This window comes from Temnothorax nylanderi, unplaced genomic scaffold, assembly GCF_030848795.1.
Source record: "Temnothorax nylanderi isolate EJ_2023f unplaced genomic scaffold, tnyl_v1.0 TNYL_tig0056_pilon, whole genome shotgun sequence".
Taxonomy (NCBI): domain Eukaryota; kingdom Metazoa; phylum Arthropoda; class Insecta; order Hymenoptera; family Formicidae; genus Temnothorax; species Temnothorax nylanderi.
The window spans coordinates 105,815-120,121 of record NW_027249118.1 but is presented as its reverse complement, the minus strand read 5'-3'; the positions used below and the strand labels follow the sequence as shown (position 1 = coordinate 120,121).

Below are 14,307 nucleotides of genomic sequence, written 5' to 3'. Positions count from 1 at the left end.
TTACACCCTACGTTATTTATGCTAAATAAATATTAAGTCAATTAATATTTTTGTTTTCTGTTTAATATTATTCATTGTTGCCCATATATATCTTAAAATGTAACAGGTTGAAACTGCATCCACTGGAGGGTTGAAAAATTTCGAGGGCGACGCGGAGACGTTTCATTTTCCGAGAAAAAGCCCAGTTATCTCTCCTAACCCTTTCCCGTATTGCCAGAGCGCGATCGAACATTTTTAAAATTGCCGCTCTTTTCCCGCGCGTTTTCCCCCTCGCCCGGCAGGGCGCAGCACCGCGGGGCCGGCCATGCACGCGCGCGCGCGCGCGGGTGACGCGCTCGCGCGGGTCGCGCTGCTGGGGGCTAGGGGCTCGGGCGCGAGGCAGCGGGGCCAAGTAATCGAGTATTGTCAAGATGGAAGTCGCACGGGGCTGACCGTACGGGGCGCAGTATGGATTTCGCCGCGTGATTCCGGCCGCCCGCAACCCCGAGAGAGATTCGCCCGCGTCCGGTTCGTACTCGGGCCGCGGCTGAGCGAGGGAGAGCGCGGGGCGTCGCGCGCGCGGGTTGTGTCGGCCGAGGACCGCTCTCTCGCGGGTACGACAGGTCAGGTCAGGCAGGGGGGGCCCGAATGGTGGTGGTGTCGCGCCGCGGCAGCAGCGCGATCGTGCGGCGCGATCGAACGCGGTAATGAGAGAGCTGTCACGAGGCAACGGCGCGGCAACGGAGCGAGCCCTCCACAATGGTGGATAACAGTTGCATTATCGAGGGGAACGTCAAGTTTCGCGACGGCAAGAAGGTGAGTGCCCTTCCACCTCTCCCCCCTCTCCCCCCTCCCGCGCCGCCGATCGCCCGCGTGTCGATCGCGCTTTTCGCCCGGTCCTTTCCCCCTTCTCCCCCCCCCCCCTCGCTCCTCCGCGCTCCGATTTTTCCGCCCCCCGAATCGCGCGACAGTCGCGCGAACGCGTTCCCCCTTCCTCTCCACGGCTCCCCCGCGTGAATTCGCCTATTATTCGCGACGTCCCCCCCGCGACGCGCCGCGCCGCGCGGAGCGGAGCGAGGCGCATTGCGGGGCGTAAGGGACACGGTGGAGGATGGGGGGGTGGAGGGTTTTCATCCCTGCACACGAATTCGGGAAACGTGCGCCGGACGCGCGATGCTTATCGACGAGTCACCTGTGTGCACACGACTCGCCTGGCGCATGATAAAAATTATGTAACGATTACGAGGGGGGCGGGTTTGTGTAGCGTGCGTATGTGTACTTTGCGCGACGCGCCGCCGGCTCGTTAAGTTCTTGAGCGTTTTATGTACCTACAGGCTTGACCCCTGCAGAAGAAGGCGTATACGCCATCCGATTCTCGACAGCGGGGGACACGCTCGAGATTAACGTTCTCGAGCATTTATGAAACTTATATAAAAATTAAGATGTAAAATTCTTTGATGAGCAACGCAAAATTCGGAGTAATTAGCTTTTAATTGATGTATTCTTGCCATGGGATTATTTATCCGTGAAGGATGGAAGGATGAACGATTTGTCGTTCATGTTTATTCGTTTTTGTTGAATAGATACACTGAGAAAAGAAATTTATCAATCCCAAAAAATATTTAGCCCGATACGAGCAACTGAACATGTTAGTTAGTTAACTAAACATTAGTTGTTTCAACAATTATTAAGTTATTGCACTGAAAATGGCGTAATGCATTCGTGTCAAACTTTAACATTTTTTAATCAAGAATTAATTTAACTAATGTTTAGTTAAACTACCTAAAATATTTAGTTGCTCGTATCGGACTAAATATTTTTTGGGATTAACAATTTTTTTTCTCAATGTATAGATAAATTTATTGGCTAGACGCTAAATCTATTAATACTTTTATTGGATAGATCTCTATTAATATTTTGTACTATTATAGATGAAGATGAAAGAAATTTTAATGAAGGAAATACCCTTAATAATAATTTCTCGCGATATCTTTTTTCGTATAATTTTACTAGCATTGTGAATCTTTAAAAATGCGTTTGTTTTAATATTTAATACGATTCTTTTATATTTACAATGTCAAATTTTATTACAAAAAATTCTTTTTAATCTGGACCATATTAGTTTGTACTCTATAATATCACAAGCACGCGCTTGTGATGAAAATTTGTAAGATGCTTTGTAAGAATGACGTGTGATTAATTCCTGACACATGTTATTCTACTATCAGTGTAAATATGCTCTATCGTGCCTGTTATCGGAGACTTTTATATAGAAATATTTTACTTCTTACAACATGTATTTGATAAAGTATGTTGAGAATTATATTTCTATCTTTTTCAACATTTCGTGTGAAATCTGTGTTTCCAAAATTAGTTTCTAAAAATTTATTTAATAATATTATGTTTAATAATAATAGTTTCTAAAAATATAGTGTTAATAATATGGCGTTGCTTGCATAAATATAAATCTTAATTATTTTTGTTTTGATTTTATTTTTACTTTTTAAATTAATGTTAATCATTTTTATTATTTATGTATCGATACTCTGCGATATCTTCAAGATATTTGGCGTGAAGTATATCTAAAGTGGCTTTTGAGAAAAGAAATTAAATTATTTAAGGATAAGGCTGCAGGGAGTAGCTAATCCAAGTCTATAAAAAGCTAGTCCTCGTTTGCTAATAAGAGGGTGGTAGAGCTAGGTACTTGAGAAGATAGAAGCCTCGTTTACTTTGATCGTGAACTCAAACGAATACCTACGTGAGAAAGTCCACCGTAGTTTCATATAATTTTTATCACAATCGTGCTTGATAAAAATTATAGAGTACAAACTAATATGTTTCAAATTAAAAAAAATGATTTTTTCTGTGATAAAATTTTGTATTGTATATAGTATAAAAGAAGCGTATTTTTTAAATATATGTATAGCTACAAATATTAGATTTGAAAGTATAAATCAAAATAAGAAATTACTATTTGAAACTATTATTATTTGTTATTTAAGAATAAACTTATCTTTTTGTTATTATTATATTTGAAATTTGGTTATCAAATTATTTGTTGCATTAAATAAATGTAGAAATGGATTAAATATATTATTAATAAAACAAATACATTTAATTTTCTAAACGTAAAATTCTGAACGACTATAGTTATACATATATTGTCTATCGTAGCTTTATACATATATGTACGTTCTACGCTTATATGTTCGTTTAACACCTGCGATAGAGAATTGATTACTGAAAAATATTATATATAATTATATATCGAATTATTTTGTCTCATATTATACATCTGAACAATATAATTTATTTTACAGTGGAAGTCAAGATGGTGCGTTATGCGGAAATTATCGCCAGTGGCAGGTAAAGTCTCACGCTTGTTTTTAAACGCAGTTGCTAACAATAGTCTTACTGTTTTGTCGTTCGTTTACCTCAAACGGGTTAATAATTATCCTTAATTAATGAGACTTTGATAAGATTGTGTTAATGGCATGCGTATACAGAGAGATTTGCGTTGTGTCACGGTTGCATTACACCGTAGTGAGCGAAAGAAGGGAAAAGGAAGGGAGCAATAAGATAATAAACAGGAAAACATTGCACACTCTTGAAGCGTTTCCACTTTTTGCTTTCACTATCATGTTGATACGAGCGGTATCTCGCAATTTGCATAATAGACTCCCCCTTATCTCCGCTATGTTGTGTCTGCTTGGCAAACTGTGCAGAATGCATTATATTACCTATTTTTACAGGATGTTCTTTCTTTTGATTTCACGGTTGAGGAAATTTTGAGTTTACCGCAGATCAAATGTCGCTTTGACTTGTTGCAAGCCACGTTTATGAAAATGGATTATTAATAGAGTATATTGTCATCCACTTTTTTTTTTAGATCGACAAAAGTGACTTAAAACTTTGATGTAATGGCAGTGTATTAATTAACTCCATTTTGCATAATATAGTGATACAACGTTGCGGATATATAACAAAACGTATCGCATTTTATAATAAATTTTGATTACATATAATTATAAACCGGTTAGTTAGCGGTCTCTATTTAATGTAGTTGAAATATTGTTTACGCAATTGTTCAATATACATTTGTTTAAAATTAATTGTAGCAATTGAGTGACGGATCTCTGCGTTTCACGTGTTACAAATTGGTGGAATTTGTCATCGAAAAATTAATTAGTTCCACACCTCTCTCTCCCTTTAAAGGACCCTTCCTGCTTGTTATCGGTTACAAAGGACTCCCCTTCCTCGGACCTTTCTACGGTGACAGCTGGCACATCTGTTGCTGCCTGAAGCAACAAAAAAAAATTTCCAAGAACAGCTTTGCTCCTGGCAATAACCATTAATATATGATCCCTGTAACTCGAGGATATTTTCGAACCAAGAATCTGAACGCTTCATAAATTTTTCTTGGGTGAAACTTAACGAGGAAAACGTAAACATATGACGGAATTTATTTCGAGACATTGGAGACAAATGTTTCTCTAAATGGGAATCCGTTTATTACCACTTATTTAGTAGCGGGAAATATGTATTGTAAAACGCGTTGAATGTATTTACATATTTTAATAAATATCAAACATCTGTTATTTCGCATACACATGTACGGAGAAAACAAATCTCCTTCTTAATTTAGTAGAGAAAAAAAATGAGCACAAAAGAGAAATTAAAAACATCGTGCAACGTTAAAATATATGTGCGGAACAAATAAATATTCTTTTTTTTCCGTTAACAGATTGCTTACATTTGCAACTTTATGGGGACAGTAAGGATCGTTACAAGCAAGGCCAAACAAAAGCGTCCCTGAGCTTGCAACACTTTCTGGGTGTGGAAAGTGGTTTTACACTCGACAAAGAATCCAATACGATTGCTATAATTTGTCAAGACGTGACAGTCGTTCTCGCATTTGATACGCGAGAGCGATTGATACAATGGCAAGTTAAGATCTCGAACAATTTAGGCGAAGGTAAGTTGTATGCGAACTACGTTATTGCGAAACAGAGAGAGAGAGAAAGAGAAAGAGAGAACGAGAGGCATTATATGTATTATAAAGACGCAGGATACTCTGCGAAATTCTGAGATAAAAATTATTATTATTATTTAATTCGCCAATCTTTCTCAACAGATCAACAATTCTTGATACTCATCTCCTCGGTACCATCAAAAGCGAAGTTCAGTAATGGACCGGCGCACTTGCACATTCAGGACCGTCGCTTCTGTATCACCATCGGCGTGCCTCCTCGGCTCGTCGGTATCTGGGAAATCGCGCATCTGCGACGATATGGCGTAGTCGAGGGCAGATTCTGCTTCGAGGGCGGTTCGAGATGCGGTCGGGGGGAGGGGCTGCACGTGCTAATAACCGATCAGGGGGACGACATAGTTAAAACGTTGCAGTTGGCGGCTGAGGGAAAGCTCACTACAAAGAAACGATCGCCGCTTGGTAGGGAACAATTGTCGTTGCTGGACAGTCCAGGGCGACGTCAGTGTTCCCGCGCCGAGACCAGAGCCAGCGATTTCTTCTCTTCGGCCGTGTATTCAACGTCGACGTACGAGGAACACTGCGACAGCTGCAAGAATGAGAGCTCGCCGTATTGGTCATCCACGGAAAGCAGGCAACAGACGGAGATCGATGGCGATTACAGTTGCAGAGACACGGTGTCCATTTCGGAGCTACCTGATCAGCAGCCCGGTAGCGAATGGCGTAGCTGTTCGCTCACTCGTCAGGGCGCAGCAGGCCTTGAGAGGTGCGCGAGTTGCATCAGTAAACTCGGTACTGTTTCGAAATCGTCGACCTTGATCACCACGACCACTATGAGCGGCATAAGCAGCCCCGCTGCAAGCACGTTGAACAATCTAGGATGTCACTTGCAGCCTCGTACCTTCGACCGACTTTCTTTGTCCTCCTACAGCAGCAGCAGCCACGAGAGCGATTACTCCAGCTCGCAGCAAATCGAATGTCAGTGTGCGCAGTCGAAAACCGCCCAGTCTCAGACGGCACAGACGACGGCTCGTCAAATGTCACCGAGCCCGAGCACATTACCGCCGAGACCGCCAAAACCGTCCCAACCGCCCTCACTGCCAACAACCAGTCAGTCCGTCACTGCCAAGAAGCCTAAAAAACCGCCAATGCCACTGCCTGCTGACCAGCAAATCTGCGTGCACGCTCGGAAACCCCAACAATCTCAACAAACGCAGCAGGCTCAGGAACAACCCGCAGCTCGCGGCGCTGCGGGACCTTACGAGAACTACGACATTCCCAAAACGATTCTGGGACATCACATGTTGTTGGAACAAGGTCCGCAACCGGAACAGTATTACGATACACCAAGGAAAATAAAGGAATGTCTCACACTGCCGAAAACTTATCCTAATTACGACACACCTCAGGTACCGCAGGCTGTGGTCCTGCAAGGATGTGGATGTCCTGCGAAACTCACAGTACAGTCACCTAGATCTTCGGGATGCCCATGTCACAATGTTATGAGTTGGGCCGGCTTTGTCTTACCCTACTGTCGACGCGGCGCGGGAATCGAACCTACCGGCGTCACCGTTCATCCCGTGAAGCTCTCAGGTGAAGGCAAGATGCCGGTAGTAAACGCCAGTGGAGAAGTTTCCATTTACGCAACGGCCAGAAGGGTAAATAAAAATGAATCCGCCGACGAGAAGTCTACGGAGAGCTGCGGCTGCGCCGCGGGAAATAAATCGAACAATTACGAGAACGTCGAACCGGTAATAGATACGCAACCGGAAGCGAAGCAAGCGAATTATGTGAACATCGACTTTACGCAATCACTGGAGCATTACGAGAACAGCAAGGATGTTTTAACCAAGAGCAGTATCTCGCAGGAAGAGATTGAGAAATTCGCGGATCAATTGAAAGAACCAGCGCCCGAAGCGCCGAGCGACAATACTTCGAAAGTTTGCGAGAAATGCGGTCACGCGAAGGAAAAGGAAAACGATTATTTGGTCATGGATCCGGACAAGCAAACTCCGAAGAAACCGTTCCCTGCTTATTTACCGATGCAACCGGCTCACAACGCTTGTTCAAAGGAAATCTTGTCTAGGCTTTGCAGCGGCATCAAGAGTTCCAGTAATCCGACGTTATCGGGATCCACGTTGCTCGAGGTAAACAAAAAGCGTTCCGACTCGGAGTATCGTGTGCCAGGATCGGCGATGCTGTCCAGCCCGTATCTCAGGCGTCGTTATCTGGACGTGGGTAATGTTGCGGAGGCCGGTGGTAGCATAGGCATACTTCTCAGGAAACGATCTTACTCCGCGGAATCCGCGCATTACCTGGACGACGAGAGCCACACCTTTCCGTCCACGCTTACCATCCACAAGTGCTCGAGCGAAGCGGATAAGAACACTTTGATAACCGGCGAGCCGCAGTGCGTCAACTCCGAAAGTAAGATCAGTGGTAATCACGAGAGCGGGCAGACGTTGACGGCCGCGTCTCAGCCGTCGTTCATTAAGATCCGACGCTCGTCGTCCGTACCATCCAAGACCGGGCACAATAGAGATTCCTCGAGCAGCAACGATTCCGGTGTTTCCACCGGCTCCTTGAGTCACCGTACGGCGGAATTCGTGGAGTTCGAGTTATCGTTAGCGGCACCCGTCGCCTCGACGGTAAAACAGAATATGCTATCGGTCTGCCGCAAAAGCCCACCGCCCACGTGTTATCACAGCAGCCTGCCGAGGAAGTCCAAGTCCAGCGATCCTCTCCGTGAAATTTCCTTCCAGTTCCAGAAGATCAAGATACCAACGAAATCTTCATCCGCGGAGGCCGACATACCTACGTGTTTACCGAAGACCATGAAGGGCTTCAACAGTCCCGGTGAAGTCTCCAATGCACCTTATATCGATTCACGAAGTACCAGCAGCGGTACTTCCGATATGTCAGATTACATCGAAACTTTGTCGTTGTCCTCACACTCTTCGTCCGATACGCCTGACAGTCTCAGGTAGGGTCTTAGGTAGCTGCAACTTTTGCGGAAGTTCTATTATCTTTCTTCTAACTTCTTAATTTATATACGACTCCATCAAAATATATAAAGCTCTATAGAATTATTGTTTCTTACAAATTTATAAGATATTAAGAATTTTATAACTTTCTTTTAGTTATAAATTCTTTTCTATATATAACTTTGTTATTGATTTATTTTTAGCCGTGAAATTTATTACTATTTTTTATTTTGTAATATTTATAAATATGTTTTGATGGAAATTTATAAAATATTAAATGAATGGTTTTACTAATTCACTATTTTGTTTCATGTAATTCATTTAGATATTTTAGTTTTACAGATGGCTGATTTTAGAGATATTGAATTTTTTTTTAGATTAGATCCTATCTCAGTGTACTACCGTAAAATAAAAATAATATAAATTGGTTTTATGTGGACCGTAATAGTTTGGATAATTAATAACGATGCAATTAATTATTTCTAATAAATTGGTTCTTTGTACAACTAATATAAGACAATCATGTATGTTTATATAGATTGGGAGGTAGAACGGTGGCAACAACTCTTCGACCTCGTAGCGGGAAGGAATACTATAAGATTGATCGAAGTATCTTGGTAGAACAGGGACGGATTCTCACAACAGCATCTGCTAATTATGCAAATATCACTCCAGTGTTAGAAAAGAGCGAATCACCATCACCTGGTTACATGAGCAGTTCACCCTTTGAGCAACCACAACCCACTCGTGAACACTTTCTATTCCCCGAAGTAAGTACTGCAGTCTATAAGAAAATGGACTGCATCTAGATTAATTTATATAACATTGTAGTACAATTGTATTTTAAAAGAAACAATTTGTGATTAGAAATGTAATCGCCTTATCTCTACAATTTTTTGATGTGTAATAATTATGTCACATTTTTCTTTTTGCAGGAAGCTTGAACGTAATAATATTGTTTGGGAAAAAGAGGTAAAAACTTGAAGTTCCTAGGAATTCCAAACAAAATGAGTAAAAGTATTCACGGTAGAAATTATAATTGGGGCATTGTGACTATTTACACTATACGCGGATATCTGGGGTTACAAGCACACTTTCTAGGTATCATTCGACACATACCAATATATACGTAGTATAGTATGCCAAGTAATCAAAAATTTATAATTCTTAAGAACACGAAAACGCTCTTCAACCAAATTCGGACGTTCGTTTCAATGATGTTTTCGTAAAGTCTTCCTCTAAAGAGCACAATCATAATCTAAAAAATGTAAAAAAAGAAACATCTACAAAAATCTAGGTACTAGCGTATAGTCGAAATAATGTCAGTAATCAAACACTTCCTACAACGACTCAAACAATTTCTAAAATATGCTCAATAAGAAATTAATAGTTTGTATAGTAAGAATCCTGCCCTAGGGTAAAAGATATGCATCTTATACTTTATATGGGTATATCGTTTTTTAAATACTTTCTTATTTTGTATGAGTATACTTCTATATAGACTATTGTACAGTCATCTTTGAAAAAATTGAATGAGATTAATAACTCTTAGACTTTCAAATCAGAATTCTTAAAATTTTATGGAACGATAAAAGATATAACAAAATTGTAACATTAGATCGTATCCCTTTTTGATTCTATAATTTGAAAACGTTGAATGCTAGTTTATATTTGTTTCTAGATGTCACGAACTCGAATTAGAAGCGTATAAAATAGGAGTGACTTTAATGTGACAAATTTACAAAACTTTGAAAACATCACAATTATAGTCGATTATTCTAGACTCTATGAAGTTTTAAGAATTCATATTTGGAAAATACCATTAGAGAGACCGTTTGTTTGTACTGATTGAAAAAAATATCTATCCACATTCTGTACAACCAAAAAAATGCACTGAACGTAGTCAGTTGCATAGTATTCACAGGGTTTTCATACTTAAAAGTTACTTTTTAAAGATTAAGATAAAGTGTTACAGCCTTTAATGGTCTTCTTTCTAATGGGACACACATGGTGTGTAAATACCAGAGTATCTGGGCAATCAAAGACGGCACTATATATAGAATAATATAGACAAGTATTTCTGAATAAGATTTACGAAATGCGTAAAGATCGAGCTATTTCAGGATTTCGATAGTCGCCAATATGTCTGAATTTTATTGCAACATATTTTTTAAAATCTATTTCTTACATTTTAATTGTTTTTATCAAATCTTTTTGATATAAAGTGAAATAACTTAATGCAAATGTAAAACGATTTTTTTCTGTTTCTTTTGATTTCATTTATTGTTGCATTGTACTTAATAGATCATGTACTTAAATATTTAATTGTGATTAGTGTATACTGTACACACATTTCTACGAAGCGTTTACCAAAAATATTTATTTCTATTTTAACGGTGCATATTCTATTTAATATATTAAGAACAAATAGATAAACTATGAAATTAAGTAATATATTTACAACGATTATTTTAACTCTAGAGCTACATTCTATTTCTAATATCTTTATTTATAAGTACAAATATGCGTACATATTTTGTGTATATTTTGGGCACACTTATTTTGTGCTTTTTCTATTCATATTTCTCTGAGCATTTATTATTCCGTTTTCATGAGAGGAGATTACAAATTTATGAGAAGGAATATAATTCATATAATATTACACATACAGTAAATATATCATGCTGAGGAAGTTAGCATAATAGTGATATTAAACGCAATAATAAAACCTTAGAGTTATACATTTATAAGGCCGATATAATTAATGCACACAGGATTTTGTTTTACATCCATTATACATTATTATACTACCTGGCAAGTAAATCAAATTAATGTTTATGATCAAAATCATAGATGTTGCCATCATTATCCAATGCAGATTTGTAAGCATTGAACTTGCGGGACAATACATATTGTTAGATGTGTTATAGATTGCAACAGCATTAATAACTTTATATCACAGCACAAAACAATGCTTTTTAATGTCTAAGAAAATAGAGAAGTTTAACTTTTATTTTCTTAGATATTAGATATTTTCAAGAACCTTTCAGTATGAAGCAAAGTTGCCTTGTCGTTGCAGTCTTATCACATCTTGTTATATCATTCCTTAACTAACATATGGAATTGTTTTTCCATCAGGCCAAATCTTAACACAACATTGTTTTGTACACGAGAAAATATTTTTTACTCTTAAAACTTTCTCCGCTTGTGTTCTATATACAATACACTGTTATAATAGCATAAAATCCATAAAGTCTATTGCAATATGCATTAATTTAGATTGAAGACACAGTGTTCTTTCACAATGTGGAAAGATACGTGCAACTGATTTTATATAAATTATAAAAGTATTAAAGAGTAGTATTATTACAAGACTGAGAAATAGTTGGTGTAATGAGTGGTAGGGAATAACTACAGCGCTATAGAATGTATAATTTATATGTACAGGCCTATGCGAAATTGATTATTTGTAAAACTACCGGTTCTTCTGTTTATTGAGCATTTCCCTAAAAAAAGTTGGCGCCATTATCTACCATTAACACGCAAACGAAAATATTCTCTCTTTCGGTCTTTTCTTTATTTAAAGCATATAGAAATTATACAATAGTTAACTGCATCAAATAGACAGTAGAAGCCTTAATGAAGTACCGTATACAAAAACAATTTGTAGAAAGTGATACTTGTAAGACACATTGAATTATGAGGAAATTGCGTACATTGATTAGATACTTTACGCAAGTATGATACACAAAACAATTGAATTTATATTCCTCTGTATCTGGATTTTACGGTCCCAGGAAGTTCATAAATTGTAATATCTTCAAAAAAGTGTATTCATAAGATAGAGAGCCGTCATATACCATGATCTGTATGTATGCGTTTGCACGCGCACACATAAATACGTATAACGAGAATGAGGAATTGCATGTATTTGAGCAAGAGTGTGTTGAGTGCAAAATTTTTTTGCGTATGCAAATTTATCTATTACAGGAGTTATTTTTCTGTTTTCTTCTTTCTTTCTTGTTAATTTTCTGTAGATTTTTTTATATCAGTGCATTCGTGCATTATTAATATATGAGATGCAGTCAAATTCATGTTATTTTGAATCAGAGATCAATCAAATATATCAATTAAAGATTTTTTCGTCTTAAGTGCGAAGTAGAAAGTCACTCGTATAAACACATGCTAGTCAGGAATCAAGTACTATATTGTAGTCATTATATATTTTTACTGCAAAGAAATTGTATATTATGCATAGCTTAAAAATTAAGCACATGTCCGCTGATTTATTTCATTCTTGAAATTATTTCTCAATTCGAAAGAATTATGGACCATATATTTGTTAATCCATGAAAATGGAGAAGAGAAATATTGTATTTTATATCGATAACTATAAAGAGTAATAATGTAATAAGAGCAGATTAGATAATAAATAAGCATGGCTTATTCGTTCTACCCTTGAATGAATGTTACTATTCTGTCCGCTCTTATCACAATTCTGTTCCGATTACTTGACGCTAAAAAAAACTACAATATTTTTTTATTACCGTAATTCAATTATTGTCTTATGAGTGTTATTCGTACTTTTATTTAAAATAAATACGTCAAATATATTTATAAAATATATCTGAAATACATGTGCTAGTTTTTAAGCGAGAAAAATCATATCTAAGATTTTACTAATGATACATATTGATTAATTATATATAAATACATATATAAAATTAATCAGTATGCATATATATATACATACATATATCATATACATATATATATATAAACTAGAAATAAGTTTCAAAGGGTATTACCAATGCTCTATTCATAATCGATGTACATAGTTTTGATGTAGCCTTAGCATATTAAATCTTTTATTTTGTGATTCAAGAATGTAGACATCGTAAAAGCGAATTTCAATTGTATATACTATGTATCACGACGAAATGCGCTCAAAATGTCTTCAAACAGATTTTATAAATTATTATTGAGATATAATAGCGATTTAGTTACTCTGTGAGTACATTTTATAATATATTGGAATAAGCATTTAATCCGATTTAAGAATATACATTTCCGAAGTTATATATCCATAATATAGAAAACTCGGTATATTTTAAATTTCATTATTTCCCGTTCATGTTTCACACCACTTTATTATTTTTGTTGTAGTATATATATGTCAGAAATTAAGACTGGTTGCTTTTTATTAGATTATTGGATATGAAAAAGCTGCTTCAAAAATATACAACTGATTTAAATCGTTCCACGTTCAATCGCCAATACAACTTTTCATATCTGATAAATCATTAAAAATCATTCTTTATTTGACATGTAGTAATGCGTATTTATAATTAGAAAAGCGAGATTCATTGAGTAATAGACTCACTCGATCGCGAAAAGCGAATACAAAATTTATTCTTTTGACAATCTGTTCTACAATGAAATTTTCTTTGTGTTTTAATAACACAAAGGAAGTATCAACACCTGTCAGTGCTCTTGTACTGCATGTCGGTTTTATGAAAAAGAAAAAATAAGATAATGTGTAGAGAAATTTTAACATAAGAAAAAGAAGAATCGTCCAACAAAAACTAATTTTTCCCTCTTTACATACCAAGTCTTAAAAAGGTGTATACTGATGGCAAAAGTTTTCGTCTTGTAAGTTTTTTTTTTTAATATTTGCGAAAATTGCGCGTGGGCACATTTAAACTTTTTAAATTATAACAGGATGAAAGAAATGCTCCGTATTAGAAAGAGGAATGGATCCATATAAATACGGATATTCTAAAACGTTCGAAATAAATTAAGTTGCTATTTGTATACACTTTTTGGTCTATCTTATATAGAAAAAGTTCCATGGTATAATACGTAGAACAGGCATTGTATTCTAAAACACACTCTTTCAGATGACTGGTGAGACTTTAACTCTGTTATCGAGAGATTGAAAAATATATAAAAGCCTTCTTATTTTCTGAAATCAATATAATGAAATTGTGTGTGTGTGTGTGTGTGTATCACTAGGCCATCCCGCCAGATCGTAAGAAGAGTAATAGAGTATAAGTAACGACTAACGGAGCTTATAAAAATCGTATTAAATCGTCGAACGCATTTCACGAAGAGGGTATTTACTTCGAACTTTTGTAATCACGATAAGAAGATAAGCGAGGAGATCAAACAAATTATAATTAAATTACTATAGTGCGCCGTAAAAATAAATTAAAACTCGTACACAGTTTGTAGTAGCTGAAAGCATTGATTTACTAAGAAAGTAGAGTAAATAAAGAACTTAAAAAATAACTTTGTGTTCTTTTGTTACATTTCCACAATCTGATAGATATCTATCCATAATGAAAATATTATTAA

The 14,307-nt window shown here is 37.1% G+C and overlaps 1 protein-coding gene across 1 annotated transcript; it reads left to right on the top strand.

The window, feature by feature from the left end:
• The first annotated feature begins 334 nt into the window (after nt 1-334).
• On the top strand, nt 335-14,241 carry LOC139772990 (uncharacterized). Its single transcript, XM_071707129.1, has 6 exons — nt 335-795; nt 3,300-3,345; nt 4,724-4,954; nt 5,114-7,949; nt 8,489-8,720; nt 8,886-14,241. Exons 1-6 carry the CDS (start codon nt 739-741, stop codon nt 8,892-8,894), a joined length of 3,411 nt encoding a protein of 1,136 aa, XP_071563230.1. The 5' UTR covers nt 335-738; the 3' UTR covers nt 8,895-14,241.
• The last annotated feature ends 66 nt before the right edge of the window (nt 14,242-14,307 follow it).

What these genes read in the sequence shown, in the direction of transcription:
- LOC139772990 (XM_071707129.1), top strand. Translation starts at nt 739, where the DNA reads ATGGTGGATAACAGTTGCATTATCGAGGGGAACGTCAAGTTTCGCGAC. An exon ending in AGTTTCGCGACGGCAAGAAG is followed by an intron (nt 796 to 3,299) that starts GTGAGTGCCCTT and finishes TTTATTTTACAG; the next exon opens with TGGAAGTCAAGATGGTGCGT. An exon ending in GAAATTATCGCCAGTGGCAG is followed by an intron (nt 3,346 to 4,723) that starts GTAAAGTCTCAC and finishes TTCCGTTAACAG; the next exon opens with ATTGCTTACATTTGCAACTT.